General features: G+C 31.9%; 1 protein-coding gene across 1 annotated transcript; it reads left to right on the forward strand.

Annotated features, from left to right (window-relative positions):
• Positions 1-291: 291 nt before the first annotated feature.
• Positions 292-19,375, forward strand: LOC145319784 (cholecystokinin receptor-like). The gene is made up of 19 exons (XM_080162140.1): positions 292-442; positions 2,151-2,212; positions 2,591-2,685; positions 3,687-3,770; positions 4,446-4,567; positions 4,921-4,980; positions 5,232-5,295; positions 6,223-6,296; positions 7,100-7,190; positions 8,224-8,285; positions 9,109-9,158; positions 9,828-9,882; positions 13,677-13,821; positions 14,099-14,188; positions 14,650-14,685; positions 15,287-15,362; positions 16,772-16,856; positions 17,375-17,443; positions 19,112-19,375. Exons 1-19 carry the CDS (start codon positions 309-311, stop codon positions 19,155-19,157), a joined length of 1,500 nt encoding a protein of 499 aa, XP_080018266.1. The 5' UTR covers positions 292-308; the 3' UTR covers positions 19,158-19,375.
• The last annotated feature ends 1,896 nt before the right edge of the window (positions 19,376-21,271 follow it).

The following is a 21,271-nucleotide window of genomic DNA, read 5'->3' on the forward strand; positions in this document are numbered from 1 at the left end:
TTTGTTTTAGTTAAAAAATAAAAATTTCATAAATAAATCCTAAAATTTTATCTTTTCTTATCCATGGACAACGATAAGATATTATTTATTTTCGTATGTTTAATAACCGGTTTTAATCTAGAGGAAATTAATCGGAATTGGAGCCAAACTGGAATAGGGACTTATTGCAGAGTATTAAAATATGATATTAAAACCAGCTTTGTTAACCCAGAGGTGTCGAAGGTTCGGGCTAACAGAACTGGTATTAATTTCATTTTAATAGTCGCAGAAAATTGTCTGTAATAAGATGCTATACGTACAATTTCAGCATGGCTAAAATCGGTTCTAATTTAACAAAAATTAATCAGAGCCATACTAATTATTACTATTTTTCTTTTGCCAGGTCTTTAAGAATGAATTCACTGGAAAACACTACGAAGTATAATTGGACAGACGAGGACTGGTGAGTTATCAGTATTTGTTAGTAGCATCGCTCCTCTACAAACAATCCGTTGTTGAGCAACTACCCCTTTATTCTAATATAACTGAAATTTTGTTTAAAAAACAGTGAATTGTTTTTTCCCCCTAATTATACCAATTTAAAATAATCCTTCCTGGGAAAGTTAAAAATACCTGAATAGAAAAAAAACATATTAACTCATATATGACATTTAGGATATTTTTATAACTTACACGATTACGTCTTCTTTTCATAAAGGTTTTATCAGATTAGGTGGTTAAACAAGGATGACAACGTCCTTAAGTAGCTAAGCACATTTTAATTTAGAATTTCTGAAAACCCAAGACAAATTAGTTTTTTGATTTTATGCTTTTCGAAAAAGTAAGAAAAAATTCAAAAACTTAATATACAGAGAGAGGGGACAATTGGTTGTTTATTTCACTAGTCTCCAAAGTTTTATGATAACGTTTTCTTATTAGTTGGCTCAACAACATTGGGGACTTGGGTGAATTTTGAACCTTTAACTCATAATCAGACAGACATTGTGAGTTAAAGAGTTTTTTTTCTAGAGAAAAAATCATGCAATAACATATGATATTATTAACAATGGTACAGGCATAAAAAAAAGTAAGAAAACATTAAACAATTTTAATAGAATTAACACAAAAAAACTTAAATTTTTTATAATAGTATTCCATTCTCTTTTTGTTTTATTTATTTTTAATAATATTTAAGATTTTTATTATTTACTGATCCGTGTATCCATGGTTACCATTGAGACATCATGCAATAATTTTCAGGGATCTCAAAGGTTAAGACAATGGCTGATAAATTGTTGTACATTGTATATCCCCAATGAGGATACTCAAAATTATTCCTTCTTACAATCAGTGGTTGAAACGTCTGGACACTCAACTAAATAAATCAACCAACCAAAATTCTATGAAAGTCCCCAAAGTTGATAGGCCAGCAAATAAAAAAAAAATGTAATTAAAAACTTTGGTGGCTAGTGTAATAAACAGACCAATGTTCCCTTCCTCACTGAATAATTTTTATAATCTGAGCACAATTTGCTCAGGGCTTAGCAGCCAAGATTCAGCCGCTAATCAAATGTCATCCAGGTGCTTAAACAGGAAGGGAGGGACAAATGGAGTATAATTTACGATGGTAACCAAAGTTTTTTTTAAAACACGTTATCTTAATCATTGGCTTAAACACTTTGTTTACTTTTAATTAAATTCGTTTGTTTGGTTCCAAACTTTACTGTCAAGACTTATTATCTACAGAAAGGAGTGATTTTGTTTATCATAATTGGGGAAGTTTTTCGTCCATTGTCTTATCACTTAAGCTTCCCCTGATCACTTAAATGTCGTATATAAAATGCAGATTTAGTTTAATTTAAATCTAAATGCGGCCTTGGCGATTAGCAAGTCTTTGGATACAATTAAGCGGCAATCGAACCCTTATTACATTTCTACCGAAATGGAGATTAGAAGAATTAACATTACTTAAAAGAACAAGGGATCTAAAGGAATAAGACATCCCCCATGATGATACACAAAATTACCCCTTTAGATTACAATCAGTGGTTGAAAATTTTGGAGAATCAACTTAATAAACCAACCAATTAAAATCAATAATCAGACGATTTAGAAAAACAAACTCAACTTCAAATAATATTATTTTGTTTAATTCGGATTTATATTTTCAGGAACCAATTCTGGGAGACCATAGAGGGTGACTTTACATACTCTGATATCCCACTTGAATTAGGTAATCTAAAATAATCAATTTTGTGTCAATAATGATAGCTTTATTGTTTGCTTATTTGTGACTAAGAACAAAAATATTTTACCATTTTTATCAATTTAAATTTTAAAAACTATTTTTATCATTTGTTGGATCTTAATTACCTTTAAAGCTGTATATATTTGAAAATGCTAAAAGGAGGGTAATTTTTTTCCGTAATGTTGCATTTTAGTGTTTGATCAAATGCGCGTATTAAGTCAAACTGTTCTTAATTATAAATATTTCATGTATATACATTTTTCCAAAATTAGAACAGTTTGACTTAATAAGCGCATTTGACTAAACGCTAACAAATAACTTTACAGAAAATTCGCGATTATTACAAAGTAATCTTGATTATAGAAACAATAATTCCAATGGTGATCTTCATGATTGTATTCGTCCTCGGTCTGTGTGGTAATGTTCTCTTCCTTATAACTATCTGCACTAAACATGAGGTAATCATTTACACTATAACTCACTTTGTCTGTATGTCCGTCCAAGGGAGGAACTTAACTGCTATGAATCAAGTCATGAAGTTAAAAAGTTAATTTTGACTAGTTTGTTAATTTAGTTGAGTGTTCAAAAGTTTCAACCAGTAATTTTCGCTACAGAATGAATACTTTTATGTGTCAACATTGGGGATGTAGAATGTAGATCAATTTATCGGCCATTGTCTTATGCAGATGGGAAGCAGCTTATAGTGCCTAGTAAAAATGACGTCATACCATACAAATGACAAATGATAGGCCAGTATACATTTTACCATTGGTCAATTACAATGTATACTGGCTTATCATTGGTAATTTGTATAGTATGACGTCATTTTTTATCAGGCTCTATAAGCTGCTTCGCAGGTGGATGTTATCATCCTTGCTAAATCATAAATTTTAGAAATCACAATAAAAAGGCTTTAAGATAAAGATGTGTAGATAAAAGAGATTTACATTATGATCTAAAGAGATAAGACAATGCCCGATAAATTGTTGTACATTCCCAATAATAACAAACAAATTAGTCCTTCTGTTTAATGAAAATAGTGGTTAAAACATTTTAACACTTAACTTAATGAATCAACCAATCAAAATTAACTTTAGGCCCCAAAGTATGTAAGCCAACTAATAAAAAAACGTTGTTCTAAAACTTTGTGGACTAGTGTAATAAAAAGCACATTGTTCCTTCTCTCTATGGATTTCCATAATGTTAAATTGCAAATTTTAAAATATGAGTCTACGTTTATGATATTTCAAATGCTTATTTCTTCTAACATCAGGTGATTACAAGAACAAGTAGGCACAAAAATATTAACATTGTCGCATAATGTATAAGCTATTTTTATTGATACATAAAAAGTCAAATTGATCAACAAAACAAAAACGTCACAAATATCCTGCTTTAACCATTATTTTGTTATTTTGTTTTTCTTGGATAAAAAAAAATATAATCTTTTTTTTTTAAGGAGGAAGATAGTCCTGTCTGTATATTCTTGGGTTCCCTTGCAGCGGCTGATATTCTACTACTTATAGTGTGTCTACCCTCTAAGGTGAATATTATTATTCTTGGGTTCCCTTATAGCGGCAGGTATTCTACTACTAATAGTGTGTCTACCCTCTAAGGTGAATATTATTATTCTTGGGTTCCCTTATAGCGGCAGATATTCTACTACTAATAGTGTGCCTACCCTCTAAGGTGAATATTATTATGCTTGGGTTCCCTTGCAGCGGCAGGTATTCTACTACTTATAGTGTGTCTACCCTCTAAGGTGAATATTATTATTATGCTTGGGTTCCCTTGCAGCGGCAGGTATTCTACTACGTATAGTGTGTCTACCCTCTAAGGTGATTATTATTATTATGCTTGGGTTCCCTTGCAGCGGCAGGTATTCTACTACGTATAGTGTGCCTACCCTCTAAGGTGAATATTATTATTATGCTTGGGTTCCCTTGCAGCTGCTGATATTCTACTACTAATAGTGTGTCTACCCTCTAAGGTGAATATTATTATTATGCTTGGGTTCCCTTATAGCGGCAGGTATTCTACTACGTATATAGTGTGTCTACCCTATAAATATTAAACTTTGGGTGAAAGAACCAACGCAACTTTTGTTATTTTGGCTATTTTTAAAGACTTTGGGTAATAGCACAGAATGCCGTTATCTAGTTTTTTTTCTAGCTGACCAAGCTAACTTAAACTTATCTAAATAACTTGTTTGTTCTAGATATTGAAGCTGACCCTGTATTCTTGGGACTTTGGAGTATTCTCCTGCAAGGCTGTTCATTACCTGGAGGTTCTGTCCATGCTCTGCTCGGTCATCAACCTTACTGTTATATCTATACAGAGGTACTTACATTGATAGATAGATAGAAATTACCAAATCATATCGGTCGTGTTTTAAATAAATTTTTAGTAGCTGGACAAAGTGTCTCAAATTCAGCCACGTGACGTCATAAAAATGAGGGAGATGAGAGGAAAAGTATGAGGTCAAAAGGCTGATTTTTTTAGGCACTTTGTCCAGCTACGGTTTTAGTCAGGAATAAGGTATAGCCAACAAGAGAAATAAGTCTTAAAATAAGGTCGTCTTTACAACGAAGTGTTGCCACCAAAAAATCACTAAAAATCGGATGAATCAATTTAGTTGTTTGTTACAATTGGGTTTTACTCTAGTTAAAAAAATCTAATATATACATTTTTAGGTATTACGCAGTTGTGCATCCTCTGAAGGCTAGAACCATGTGTACCAAGAACATGGCGAAAAAGGAAAATTTTAAAAATCAATCAAATATTTAAAAAATTTAATCAAAATTGTTAGGTATGGAGAAAAATAACTTTTTTCAACTAGTACCTTAAAAATTTTCCTTTAACCTAAATAACTTTAAAACAAAAAAAACCCCGAAATTTAGTTCAAAACACTTAAAATTAAAATTTTCTATCTCAATAATGAAGAAAATAATTGTTATAAAGTGACGATAACAATTTTATTAAATTTGATTTTTATTTTTTGTGCAAAGGTTACTTTCTTTGTGTGGGTGTTAGCCGCCATTCTGTCTATTCCAAACATCTTTGTTATGGTACGAGATATTATTACTTTATAAAAATTTCGGGTATAGTCCCTTTTGTGACATCGCCCCTTATTGGGTGATTCGTCGTATTTTAAAAATGGCTTTTGATAGGTTATTTTAGGTTAGGTTAGATTATATTGGGTTAGGTGATTGCTCCGCAGTGGCTAGAAATAGGAGAAAAGCTACTGTGAAGATACGAAGAAACGCCCCTTAAGGAGTGTTGTCACGAAAGGGACTATACCCCATGTAAAAAAGTAACAGGATATCTTTATCTGTCTGTAGCTAGACCGATATATTCTCCTTTACAGTAAAGCTTAGGTCCAGGGAAGGTTTATAACTATTTTTGGGGAAGTTACCACCCTCTTTCAAGAGTAATCTTAAAAAAAACACAAATAATATAAATAAAAATAAACCAAACGTTAAAAAAAACATTCAACTTAATTGTAATATAAAACTAATTTTTCTATTTTCTCATTTTTAATTGATTACTAAATGGTCTATTTGTGCATTTTGAACATTTACAAAACATTAAATACATTAATAAAATAAACATTTATTTTTGAAATTGACAAAAAAGTACATAAATCTTTTTAAAAATCAGGGATCTAAAGGGATAAGACAATGTCCAATAAATTGATGTGCGACCCAAATGATGATACACAAAATTACCCCTTCTATAGATTAAATATAGTGGTTAAAACGTTGGAACACTCAACTTGATAAACCAACCAATCAAAAGTCCCCAAAGTTGTTTACGCAACGAATAAGAAAACGTTATTATAAAACTTTGGGGACTAGTGTAATTAACAGCCCATTGTACCCTCTTTCTCTGTATAAAGTCCCTTCTTATGAATTTATTGACAATACCTCTATCATTATACTTTTTTGTACAGTTTTTTGCTGTTCCACATTTGGACATAATTGTTTTTGTTTTAGGATATGATTGAGTTCAAGTGGATCAAGGTTGGTTACTGGTGTGTCCCGTCCTGGAACAACCCGTTGTTGTTCAGGTAAAATAGGACCATCCAGGGATCTTAGGGGATAAGACAATGGACGATAAATTGAAATATATACATCCACAATGATTATCTATCCTTAAGTAGATTAAAATTAAAGGTTGAAATGTTTGGACACCCAATCCTATTGGATAAATGTACCTAAAGTCTTTCAGCCAACGAATAAGATTAGGTGGTTATAAAACTTTGGATGCTGTTTTTGCTGCGCTACTCACCACATATTTGTCTTTGTTTCTTGCAGTTTTGAGGTAGAACAAATTATTCTTAATTTATATATCCCGGTCAAGAATTTGGATCCAAATTTTAAAAAAAATTCATACAACTTAAATTTTAACTTCTTTTTAGCATTGTTCATTGCCTGATAAAAATATATGTTTTATATTGACTATAAAAGTTATTTCTTATAATCTTTTTCCATTTTCTAGCTTTAAAATTAACTCACCAAGATTTAGGTTTTATTATGCAATTTATTTTGCAAGCTTTGTGCAATTTATTTTGCAAGCTTGGTCTATTCATCCCCAGATATTTGTAAGATTTTTATTGAATTTTGATATAATAATTTATCGTTCATTGTCTTATCCCTTTAAATTGGGATAATACATTGGAAGTTGTATTGATCTACATCTCCAATGGTGATAAACAAAATTACCCCTTCTGCAGATTTAAATTATCGGTTTGCAAAAAAGTCAGCAAATGTTTTTTCACCAACGATTAAAAAACCGTGGTTATACAATTTTGGGTACTATTCTAAGACATTCATTTGTAACAATGAATAATAATGAATTTTTCGATTTTAGGTTTCACGAATTGTACCTGCTGATGCTCGTGTTAGTTTTCCCTGGCATCATCATGATATACAGCTATACCTCTATAGTTAATAAATTAAAGGTAAATAATGCATTTTATTTGAAGAGTTCGTTTTTTTCTTTTAAATTTGAGAACAACAATATGTAGCAAAGCACAAAAAAATTGACAAAAGGACAATTTCAAGTGTAGATATACAGTAGTCATTAAAAAATATACTTTTATTATAGATAAAGAAAGCCACGAAACCTATATATATAGATATAAATAATTTTTTTTGTAGCATGGCCGATTGACAAACTAATGGCCAATAAAAATATATACCTTTGGTGTAGGGAGTCTTCAACAAAAAATCAGCCGTCTATCTTAATTAATAGTTGAGAAATCTTATTAAATGTCAGCCGCGGGGAAGTGCCCGCGCAAGCCGCGTAATTCAAATCATTTAAAGTTCACTTTCGCGGATTTTAACTGACTTACAAATGGCTGCAATTCCCTTTATTCATTTAGAATATTTTTAAAAAATATAAAACAATAGAATATTTAGATAAATGTTATTTATAGAATCAAATTGGTTCCAAATAATTATCATGTAACAGATTTTAAAAAAATGTTAAATACGTATATTCATAAACTTAAAATAAGAATAAAAAGAATTATATTTATTGTTTTAATAGAACAAAACAAAAAAACCTAAGAAAAAGAGAAAATAATTTTAAGTACTATTTAACAAGTGAATAATCCTTCATAACCTAAAGCTTACGGTTTTTCTTCATCTAAGCTATTTTTAACGTCCATACTTTATGAAATACTAGCGGCTACGCCCCTAGAGACCTCTAGGGGCACTTGAAGAGGGGGGGGGGTTAAGTCGAACTATTCCACTTAAATTTTAGTTTTTTAAAAAGTAAAAAAATGTTTTTGAGATGCATTTTTCTATAGGGGCGATTTCTTTTGGGATGATAGAGGAACCCCCAAAATAGTTATAAACCTTCCCAGGAGCTGCACTGTGAAGGAGAACCAAATCGGTTAGCGGGATCCTTCGGTACACAGACTTTTACTTTATCAAAAGGAATTATTTTAGTTTTTTATTTTGAAAATTTTATATTAAATATTTTTTAAGGAAATGTCCCACGAGCGAGAGTTAATGCAAACCGGCGCTGGGATTAATCTTTACGTGCCAGAGTGAGTATAATAGTTTACTCTTCTTTTTTTTCAGTAGCGCAGCTACCCATAATTAGGGTCTCTACGTCACATCGTCACTGACATTTAGACATGATAGAATTGCCTGATTGCCATTAAACCTAATTAATCAGATTTTAAAGTGTTTAGAAAAATAGATTTACTGATTAATCTTTTATAAAATACAGACAGAATAATTTGATAAATAAGAAAGTGTGTCTTCATATCCACCAAAAAAATCCTTAATATTATCACAACAGCACAAGCTGCCCATTGCCTAGAATTTTTTAGCTATTATGTCTTTTTGCGAATATGTGTCACTAACTACAGAAAATGATAATATGCGGATGGCACACAAGATAAAATAAGGCTGTATTTCTGAGTGAGGGGACATTAGACAGTTTATTAGGCTAGTACCCAAAGTTTTATAAGGATGTTTTCTTATTCGGTGACTTGACAACTTTGAGGACTTTAGTGAATTTGATTGGTTAGCTCATCAGGTTCAAACATTTTAACCACTTATTATAGAAGGGGTGATTTTGTGCATCATCATCAATTTATCAGCCATTGTTTTATACCTTTAGATCCAACAGTCATTTCCAACATGAATTACATTATTTTATTTCATCGAGGCGCATCTACAATAAGGGCTATACGTCAGGGCACTTTAAAGCCATGAAATAATTGTCTGGTCGTTATGAAGCTTGGCACTACGGTTTGCCAAAAAATATATATCAAGTGTCCATGTGTTTGTCATAAATGTTTCGCTTTCTAGTAAATACATCCTTTTTATAATTGTTTATTATTTTCTGTTGTTTATTTTCAGAGGTAAATCTGAGCCATCCCTGAATATCGAGCTCAATAATTTCAACTCAGGTAAGGTTTTAACTTTTCATGAATGTTGTTTTTGCGCATTTTTAGTATTTACACAATTTCTTTACTTGATCGATTATGGGGTATCTATTATATATTACAAGCGGCTGCGCCCCTTGCATCTAGGGAAGGCAGGGCAGAAAAATAGGCTAAAACCATCCCAAGGTCTAAGCTTAAAAACAACATCGCCTAAACTACACTAACCCTTAAAGGGGGAGAACTCATTAAGGTAGTAAGCGAGATCTCAACTGGGAAACATAAAGCTTACTACTTTATAATGGCATTAAAACCTTGAAAAAAAAACTCATAAGATCCATTGTAGTAAACAGAAAATAAAACAAAATGCAAAAAGAAAAAAAAAACAATTAAGCCATTTCGTTTTAATGTTCAATTACTGCTAATAAGGTAATGATGTCTAATGTTACTTCACGGGAATAGTTCCATCTCTTGGGATTTTGTCAGTATCCCTCGAAATTTTAGCGGGGTATCCATTCACCCCCCCCCCCCCCCTTCTAACAAACAAAAACATATGTTTTGTTAATAATAGGCTAAGGGGGAGGGGAGGAGAGGTACAAAGAAGGTCTTTTTTTCGCGTATTTTCCATAAAGTTGTGTGTTTTTTATACTGCTGCTAAATCAGGCAAATGACTCAATGATAATTTAATCAATTTAGGAAGTGGAGGAGATAAAACGCCGGACAGCCAAACGACAGTTACAAACATCCAAAGGTAAAAAAACACGCGTTATATGTAATAATAAAATACATTACAGACAGACAGTGTGAGGGATCCTAAGCTTGGACAGTAAAAAAATACAAAAATACTTTTTAACGTTTTGTACTTCTCTTGATTTATAAATTAACTAGCAGATGCCCCATTAGTATCTAGAGGCTCTTTATTCGAAGGGGAAAGGTTGGGCAGAAAAAAAAGCTTCAAACCAATGAAATTTAAAAATGAAATAGCCTAAAACTAACCCAGGACCTATATGACGCTTTCCTAAAAGGGAAAACTCTATCGGTTCAATAGTTATCAAAATCTTAAGCTACTGACAAAAAAAACTTACTACTTCATATAATAGGATCATGTACCAGTTTGTTTTCCATTGGTCTATCTCTCTTATACTGTTGATTTTAATACATCGTTTAGAAGTAAATAAAGCCTTAGCTGGATCTTTAAATGTGTAGCCGTTGCTGTAGCCGTTGCTGTAGCCGTAGCCGTGGCCGTAGTCGTAGCCGTCGCCACTGCCAGTGCTGCCAATAAAACATAGACTATAAAAGATTTTGATTTGAAATATTTTAATTAAAAATTAAATTAATTTATAATTATTAATTAAAATTATTTTTGTTTAAATATTTAAAATTTAAATATTTGATTTAAAAATCGCTAATAGGTTAGTGGCTGTACCTCTGGCTACGGCTAAGGCACGGCTACACATTTAAAGATCCAGCTCTTGTCTTACTATGAAATAGTTTACATAGTTGCATATTCTATAAGAATCATTAAGGGAGGGAACAATTGACAATTATATTGCATCTTTAACTTTATTAAATTTGAGCTATGTGAAAATGTCAAAACTTTTCCATCAATAATCTAAATCTCTACACTAATGTAACTCTCATTGCCCTACCCTTATGATCTTTGATATGAGTAAAAAGATGCATTGTACTGAAACAATGATAAACTATGGCAAATTTTGTTTATTATAATTTGTCATACATATTTCTCTTATGCACTGCGGAGTTTTCATTTTTAAATTTTAATTCAGGGATTGTAAGGGATAAGACAATGGATGATACATTGATGTACATCCATAATGAAGTTCCTGCTTCTGTAAATTTTATTAGTTAAAAGTTTGGACACTCCTCATTTGTTTACAAAACTTTTGGTACTGATTACTGATATAGGTGATGATAGTTCAATGTTCCTTCCCTCAGCCATAAAAGAAGCTAGTAAAAGTGGCTGACTCAAATTATGACGAAAAAAAAAATTAAACAATGAGAGGCCACTATAAATTTTACCATTGGTCAATTACAGTGTATACTGGCCTCTCATTGGTTATTTTTTTGACGTCATAATCTAAGGCAGCAACTTTTACTAGCTTCCCATAAAAGGCTATTTTTTCTTCTCAATAATTAGCAGCTGAGCTGTATTACATGGGCGGCTTGCAAGCCCTGATAATTAGAGGCTAAATGATTCCAAGATAATTTATCCAAACAAATATCTGATTGGGATTTAATCATTACAAATGTATATAACCTTTATGATCTGCAGGATTAAGACAATAAAGAAAAATTTATTTTAGAACCAATTCCTTTGTTTCAGTAATGGGGTAAAATTAAACGAAAAAACAAACTTAATCGTGATTAAAAAACATGTATCGTCGTTATTTTATTAATATAATTTTGCAACAATATTTTTAGTCAAAATACTGTTTATAGGGTTTCTAAGTATAAGTTATGCTGTTTATTTTAATTCAGACTATTTTTATATCCCTTTATTCAAATTTTTCGAATCGAGACAAATAAAAAAAAAATGTTCATTCAGGGAGTGAGGGGACATTGGTCTGTAAATTACACCGGTACCCAAAGTTTTATAACAACTTTATCTTATTTGTTAGATAAAAAACTATGGGTACTTTTATTGAATTTTGATTTGTATCAAAATTATTAAACCAACAATTTAATTTATAGAGGGGTGATTGTGTGTATCATAATTGTGGATGTATACAAATTTATCCTCCAATGTCTTATCCCTTAAGATCCCTGTATTCAGAGCACAATTTATCATGTTGTCTGGAGGTCTTAGGTAGAGTTGGGCCGGATATCCGGTCATTTTCAATATTCGGCCGGATACCGGATATTAAAACTATCCGGTTACATGATATCCGGCTGATTTTTGACGCCGGATATCCGGTAATTTGCCATATATATCGAACGTTGGCCAGATATCCGGCCGGAACCGGATATTCGGAATTAGAAATCAGCCGAATATCCGGTATCCGGCCAAAAAAATATCCGTCACAACCATAGTCTTAGGTTCCTTGACTTTTTTGTGTTGGAAATTGTACAATGTATTTGTAAGCAAACAAGGATGACAACATCCATAAAAGCAAAGCACTGAAACGGTAGGACAAACGGACATTAACACTTATATAGTGTCAGAACTTAATAATCAGAATATAAATGTATAAGAGTCGAAGCAAAGTTGTAAGTAAATTTGTTTAATAACTGCTTCATACAGGATAATATTTATGGACATACTTACATTTTTAGGACTTGATTATAGAGTTGCTTCGTTTTTAATATTGTACTTTGTTGTCTCAGGAATCAATATACCAAAAATCAGATCTATTGGATAATCAGATCACATAAAAACTTGTTGTTAAAAAAGTAGAAAAATCAACATGTTAAAAATGGACGTACGGACATTCTGGTAATGACGGACATACTGGCCCTAATTATAGAAAAGCTTCGCTTTTAAAAATATAGGAATTCTTTAATTCTAACATTTCTTACAGGCTTATGAAACTCTTAATTCTAAGCTAGCCAAATAAGATTTATAGAATTTGTACTTTTTTAGGCTAATAAATATAAGAAAGTAATGTGATTTTCATTTTAGTTCTAATGTTTTTTTACAGTCGGTTAAACAACCAAAAAAGTTTGACTAGTGCCTAGAAACCAGGGATCTAAAGGGATAAGACAATGGCCGATTAATTGATGTACATCCAATACACAAAATTACCCCTTTTGTAGATCAAAATCAGTGGTTGGAACGTTTGAACACCCAACCTAATGAACTAAACAATCAAAACTCACTAAAGCCCCCAAAGTAGTTAAGCTAACGAACAAGGAAACGTTATTATAAAACTTTGAGGACTAGTGTAATAAACAGCTCATTGTCCCTCACCTCTCTGCTAAAAATTATGTATTTACTGAAATCTAAATTTGTGAAAATTTTCAGACACATTTATTACTGTTGACGTAGCTATATACAGTAGCATATGGATTTGGCGCGCAAAATAATTGATATTTCTCGCATCGTATTATAAACGGCTTTCCGCGGATATAGAATGTACAATTATGAGATTAAAACTAGTTTTTTTTAGCCCCAACGTGCCGTCGGCACCTCGGGGCTAATTTAATCTTATAATAGTACATTTTATATTCGTAGAAAGCTGGATATAATACGATGCTAGACATAGTTTTTTTTTCGTATGGATGAGAACCGGTTCCTATCCACCGGATTCGAATGGATACGACAAAACTATTTTTCATTCGTAATTCAGGGATTTTCAGGGATAAGACAATTGACGATAAATTTATATTCATTGAAGATAAACAAAATTACCCAGCTCCAGTAGATTAGCATTATTGGATAAAATAGTGAGGTAACAACACTTTGGGTACCAGTGTAATTTACAGTCCAATAGATTAAAGGAAAAGGAAAGGCTCACCAAATTTTTCGCAAATTTTTAGAAGAACTTGAAAAAAGTGGCCATAACTGACATAAAATCTATTTTCTAGTGAGATGTGTGAGACAACAGTACGTCGTAGCTCCATCATCATCACCACCAGTTGCGGCACTGACTCAATAGAGATTGCCAGCACCCAGGTGGCGCTATTCAACTCAAAGTTTCAATTCAATAGGATGACTCGTCCAACTAATTTGGTAAGATATATTTTAGAAAATGAAGGCCTTGATAGAGAGAGAGAGAGAGAGAGAGAGAGAGAGAGAGAGAGAGAGAGAGAGAGAGGGAGGGAGGGAGAGGGAGAGAAAGAGAGAGACAGAGAGAGAAAGAGAAAAAGAGACAAAGTTATCTCTCTATTTATCTATCTATTTATCTATCTATCTATCTATCTATCTATCTATCTATCTATCTATCTATCTATCTATCTATCTATCTATCTATCTATCTATCTATCTATCTATCTATCTATCTATCTAGAATGGCTGTGATACCCCTACAAATGGAGCAACATCTAGATCTCGGCTGCAGACAACTAGCAGCTGCTCAGACATACTCCCCAGACGTCAGGTATAATACATACGAAGCTCTCTAGGAAGACGAAAAAAGTCCCTCAAAAAAAAATCAGCATGTTACTTCATAAAAACGAGAGATTATCCATCTCTTTTTTAGGAGTTTTCTTTTCCCACTCCTCCTCTCCTCATCCCTCATTTTTATGACGTCATTGAGGGACTTTCTTTGTCTTCCTCTCTAGCTGTGTTTAGTGCCCTAGGAAAATGGGGATAGATGTCACAGCTTTTGGGCCTACCAATTCTATTGACGTCATAGTAGTAGGAAAAAGAAAGGGAAGAAGGAGAGAAACCTACTAGAAAAGAATAGTTATTTCTTTCATCGTATTATTGGTATTTCCAATTATGTACACTGTGCCGTAGGCATCCACAAACGTTTGGGCAAAAATACCGCCTTTTCCAAACATTAGAATCCCTTAAAAAATTATGTATTTATTAAAATTTTAATGAAAATTTTTTTAGGCTTCAATCATAAGAAGTGGAAAGAAGAATGATAAGGTTGGTTTATAACTTTTGATAAAAAGATGAAAATTAAAATAGCTCAAAACATGCCCTAAACTCATGCCCCTATCTCTGCTAAAGTACCTTATAAAATGCTCTGGAATAATATCAAGATTTAAAAAAATTGGCATTAGAATCAGCTTATACCAACAACGAAAGTAATTCGAAAAAAATCACGAAACCTATACGTGATTTTCAAATGTCGTTGAGAGGCAACTCATAGTAGAATTGACGACCTTTTTATCTTCACCCCAAATATTATTTAAGATTTGTTTCGCTTGTTGGCTATACCTTATTCCTGCATAAGAATATGCATCTCATAAGTAGCTGTCGAATTCTATAGTGCCGTTGCAAAATGGGGATACATGTCACTACTTTTGGCCTACCTATTCTATTGACGTCAGGAAATACCCCATATTCCATCTCTTTTCTAGGTAGTTTCTTTCCTCCTTCCCTTTCTCTTCCTCTCTACTATGACGCCAATAGAATAGGTAGGCCGAAAGCTGTCACATCTATCCCCATTTTGGCTAGGGCCCCATTTCTATTATCCCCACTAAACACACACAGCTACATCTCATAATTTTTTTACATATTTTAGATTGAGAACATGCTGCTATTTGTTGTATCCTTGTTCATCATCTGCTGGACACCTCTTCTTGTATTCAATGTTCTAGGTAACAATCATTACGGTGCTTTCCCTCAAATTTCCTTGCGAGCACTGAAATCTCCCCCTAGCTGGATCTTTAAATCGTTTTAGTGGTGAGCCAGATCGGGGTGAGCCGAATTTCAGCCAATCACAGCGCGGCATTTCATAAAATGCTGTGCTCTCATTGGTGGAAAGTTGGCTCACCCCGATCTGGCTCACCACTAAAATGATTTAAAGATCCAGCTCCTCCTTTTTTTATTTTAGTTATAAAAAAAACATTTTTTTTAGATGGGTGGGGCGTATTTTTTTCTAGTGGCGATTTTCATAAACTTTAAACTTCAAATAATTCTTACAATTTATCCATAATCTTATTTATATTCTGTATTTCATACATATAAAAAGTTAAAACTAATTTATATTTTAAATTTCTTGAAATAACTAAAAGTAAAATGAATGAATTTAAACTTTGTTTTTATTTCTTTAATTTAAAAAAAAAATTTAAAACTGAGCTGGATCTTTAAATCATTTTAGTGGTAACCCAGATCTGGGTGAGCCGAATTTCAGCCAATCACAGCGCGGCATTTCATAAAATGCTGTGCTCTCATTGGTGGAAAGTTGGCTCACCCCGATCTGGCTCACCACTAAAATGATTTAAAAATCCAGCTCTGTAATGACGAACAACATGAATTTGCAAAAAAAAGATACAAATTATAACTAGATATTATGAGATATAAGTTTTCCGGAATTGTAATTTAGGGAGTAGATTTGAAATCTGCATCAAATTTTAAGGATTTTTTTTTATAAAATTCGTTTTTTGTATAATTCTTTATCTAAAAGCGGAAATACAAATTAAGTTAATTAATTTTGGCATCTGTGATTGGGGGATTTAAAAAATCTGCGCTCTGATTGGATGTCGTACATCATTCAACCAATTAGAGCGCAGGTAGTTTAAAATCCACCTATCCTATTGGTCAAAATTAATTAACTTAAAATGTATTTTCGCTTTTAGATAAAGAAATTTACAGAAAACGAATTTTATAAAAAATTCTTAAAATTTGATGCAGATTTCAAATCTACTCCCTACATTAAAATTCCGGAAAACTTATATCTCTTACTAGATATATCAACGCATGTTATCAAATGTTTATTAACGTCAAACCTGCTTAAATTACAAATGTTATGTTTTATTTCTCAGGGTGTGAGGGGACATTGGGCTGTTTATTACACTAGTCCCCAACGTTTTATAATAATGTTTTCTTATTCATTGGCTTACCAAATTTGATTAAATTTTGATTGGTTGGTTTAATAAGTTGAGTGTCCAAACGTTTCAACCACTAATTGTAATCTAAATAAGGGCATATTTTATGTATTATCATTGGAGATGTAAATGAGTTTATCATCCATTGTCTTATCCCTTTATATCCCTGTTTATTTTAGGAGCCTTTGACGTGTACAGTGTCCAAGCTGTTGGAATTAAGAAACATGTCAAGGTTTTCATGTACATCCTGGCCTATGGGAACAGGTACTGGTACCCAAAGTTTTATAAAGATGTTCACCTATTGGTTGGCTTAAAATATTTTGGGTATAGTCCCTTTCGTGACAACGCCTTTTAAGGGGTGTTTTGTTGTATTTTAACAGCAGCTTTTATTATTCCTAACCTAAAATAACCTATAAAAGCTATTGTTAAAATACGACGAAACGTCCCTTAAGAGGCGTTGCCACGAATGGGACTAAACCTAACTTTTTTAAAACCAATAATATAAGTTTACTAAAGGTTAATGTTGTTTATCATTATAGGGATTTGAAACACCTCTACTTATGTCCAAAAAAGTCTTTATTTTCTAATAATTTACTACTATTCTAATATTTTTTGCTTATTTTCTTCATGAAAAAAAAAATATTTCTTATTTTTATTAAATTTATAGAAATAGATAAAAATCAAAAGTACAATGAAATTAAAATTAGAAAGAGAAAACTGCCCAATATTTTTAATTAAATTGTTATATAACATCCTAAAAATATATTCATTATTTTTTTTAGTTGTATAAACCCTTTTATCTACGGATTTTTCTCCAAAAGCTACAGAAAAAGTTTCAAAAAGATTATGGGGTAAGTTATTTTATAAATTGTTTTTTAGAATATATAAATTGCTGCATAATAAAAACAGTTTAAATAATGTATATTTGGTACCAAACAACGACGTCCAAGTTTTTTTTTTTTTTTTTTTTTTTTTTTGGGGGGGGGGAGGTTAATCTAATGTATTTTCAAAAATTATGGAGGTTGCCTAACCCCAATTTTTTTTGTGTGTGGGGTTGGATAAACTCACATTACCACACCTTTAACCACTCCACACTTGAACACAGGGGCTGCTATTCAGCCAATTAATTACAATTAAAATTGCCGCGAAATTTAATATCATGTTGGAGTAAAGTTGGAGTATAACTTGTTTTTTTTCTCCATGTAACTGAAGAAGGGTGGGTAAAAAGGGGGAGAAAAAGGGGAAGGGGGTTGTGGGAAAACTTTCCTTTATAATTGTTCGTCAGAATCACATTCCCTTTTCCCTGGTTGAACGTCCTTGTACCAAATAATAAGCGAAGCATCTCTATAATTAGGAATGTATGTACAATCACGTTTCAGCTGTTCATTTATATATTTCAACGAATACTGCTAATTTCTCTTGCTTTTTACTGTTCATTTATTCCTCCAATTTATTGAGCTTTGTTTGCTTCTAGACATGATTATCCTTGTTATAAGCACATTTAATTTGGTTTAAATTTTCAATGTTTTAAATCCTATTAAAAAGTTTTAATTACTTTGATACAATTTTGTCAGTACAAACCATTCAAATTGGTAAAAAAAGATTTATTCAAGAATTTTTTTTTGTAAATCTTTTCATTGAAAAAGATATTAAATATTTAAATGGTTGATATGGGGAATCGAGTGTTATGTAAATGATTTCTTATCAGCGAAGCTTCTTTATCAGTAAGCTATAAAAATTGGAAAGAATTTTAATGAATATAATAGATTTGAAATCTGCATAAAATTTTAAGGATTTTTTTTTATAAAATTCGTTTTTTGTATAATTCTTTATCTATAAGCGCAAATACAAATTAAGTTAAATAATTTTGATATCTGTGATTGGTGGATTGAAAACTATCTTCGCCCTGATTGGAGAAGCTTAAGTGACGTACATCATTCAACCAATTATAGCGCAGGTAGTTTCCAATCCACCTATCCTATTGGTCAAAATTTATTAACTTAAATTGGATTTGCGCTTTTAAATAATGAATTATATAAAAAACTAATTTTATAAAAAATCCTTAAAATTTTATGCAGATTTCAAATCTATTATATTCATTAAAATTCTTTCCATTTTTTATAGCTTATTTATCAGTCATTATTTCACCTACCTATTTGAACTTGCTTACAACTTCAAACAGTTTGGCTTTTAGAAGTATACAGTAATAATACAAATGTTTAAAGCAGCTTATAATGCCTATAAAAAATAATATCATACAATGTAAATGACTAAAGATAGGCCAGTATACATTTAAATTAACCAATGTAAAATATATACTGGCCTAAAATTGGTCATTTGTATTAAATGACGGGTTTTTTTATAGGCACTATTGTTATACAAGCTGCTTCATTTTGCTTTCAACTTCAAACTGTTTGGCTTAAACAAAATCATCCTTGTTTATAGCAAAGGTTTGACAACTTTGGACATAACAGTCCTTGATTAAATGTAACGAAAAATTAAAAATTTATTTATTTTAGATTTTTGTGTCGCATGAAGAGAAGCTCCAACACCTCACAAGTTTAGACAATGGAATTGTCCCATCTCTTTCAAACAGCAATACCAAAAACCTTGAAACTTTGTATAAGAAAAGTGATATGACTATATAAAACGTGTGAATAAAAAGATACATACATTATGTACTTGAAATGTTTTTATGTTAAGTATCCCCAAGTGCGTGTTATTTATAAAAAAATCTTAAAAAAAGATATTTGTTATTGTTTTTTAACTTAAAAAGTAATAATAGTCAGGGAGTAAGGGAGGGGACAATGGGCAATTAATTCAATATAAGAGTTAACAAAGAAAGGGCATGAAATCCAGTTTAATCCAATAAATTTGTAGGAAATTATAAAGGGATTGTTAATTGAATAATAGATTTCCATAGCGTCATGTAAAGTGAAATCACAACTTGTTTTTGATGAAATATATTGAGGTTTTTTGGTGAGATTTTTATATTAAAAGATTATTGGACCCGGCCAGCTGCTAGCAAGAATATGACTGCCCCTTTTTATTCTGTTTATTTCCCTTGCCCCTTACCCCCACCTCCCTTCTCCCTTCTCCCCGTCTGCTACATTCCAAACTAACACAACGAGTGTTTATTTCCCTTCTCCCCGTCTGCAATATTCAAAACATACATAACGAGTAGCGGCATTTCATGCGCAAGTCCCCAAACTCAGCCAGAAACTGCTAAATTCTTGCACATTCCCTTTAAGCCAGTCCCCAAAGTCTGAGACTCCTAAAAATTGAATATTCGATCCATTGTCCCCTCCCTTACTCCCTGAATAATAGTTAAATATATAGAATAAAACATAGTTACCTTATAATTCCGTTAGTCGCGAAGCTTCTCAATAACTTTGGTGTGTCCGTACGTACGTCACAGCTGTATAACCTTACACGCTTACAGCAGCTGTTCCTTTTTTATTTTCCATATGATATAACTTTTTGTTATCATGTTTCCCATGTTTTTTTACTGCAATTTTGTCATATAATGAAGCTTTTTATAGTGCCTATAAAAATAGCGTCATACTGGCCAACCATTGGCCAATTAAAAAGTATACTGGCCTGCCATTGGTAATTTAGTCCGTGTATCGGCCTATCATTGGTCATTTGTATAGTATGACGTCATTTGTTTATAGACACTATAAAGAGATTCCTTATAATTGTTGCTCCGCTACTTATGGATAGTATTGTCCTTGATATGTTGTTTACATTTTAATAATAACGATTTGAATAAATATATATATATATATATTTTAAATATGAAATTTAGTTCTACGTGCGTCTAAATAGTTCAGTACTATTTTTGGGTACAGTCCCTTTCGTGGCAACGCCCCTTAGGGACCATTCATCTTATTTTTAAAATGGCTTTTTATAGGTTATTTTAGGTTAGGTTAGGTTATATTGGGTTAGGTGATTGCCCCGCAGGGTTAGGCAATTGGCCCCACAGGGTTAGAACCCCCCGCAGAGGCTAGAAATAATAGGAGAAAAGCTACTATGAAAATACAAAGAATCGCCCCTTAAGGGTCGTTGGCATGAAAGGGACTATATTATAAATTTCTATTTTCATAAAAAATCTATTACTTTTTAAGTCTGTACTATGTACAAAAATACATATTTAAAAAAAGTATGAAAAACTATTTATGCCGCCACTCAAACAAAGTCTACCTTAATAAAGCAAATGCAGCAGTCAGTTTTTTCTTATATATTAATAACATCTCCCATTAAAGGAAAATTTAATTTGTGCTTTCGCTTATGAACAAAAAACACCCCCTCACCCCATACAGCCTTTATAGTGTCAACCTAAACTTAACCTAACCTAAAATAATGTTTATTTATTATTGATATAATTGTCCTTTTTTAAAAATTTTACTTTTTTATCAACAAATTTTCATGTGATATAATCATCCGATTGATCAAATTTTTGGTATATTGATTCCTGGGACAACAAAGTATAATGTTATAAGCGAAGTAACTCTATCATCAAGTCCTAAAAATGTAAGTATGTCCATAAACATTATCCTGTATCCAGCAGTATTTCAACAAATTTACTTACAATTTTGGTTCGACTCTTATACATTTATATTCTGATTATTCAGTTCTGACACTATACAAATGTTAATGTCCGTTTGTCCTACCGTTTC

The sequence above is a fragment of the Acartia tonsa genome, chromosome 5 (assembly GCF_053477335.1).
Source record: "Acartia tonsa isolate MP-2025a chromosome 5, ASM5347733v1, whole genome shotgun sequence".
NCBI classification, from domain to species: domain Eukaryota; kingdom Metazoa; phylum Arthropoda; class Copepoda; order Calanoida; family Acartiidae; genus Acartia; species Acartia tonsa.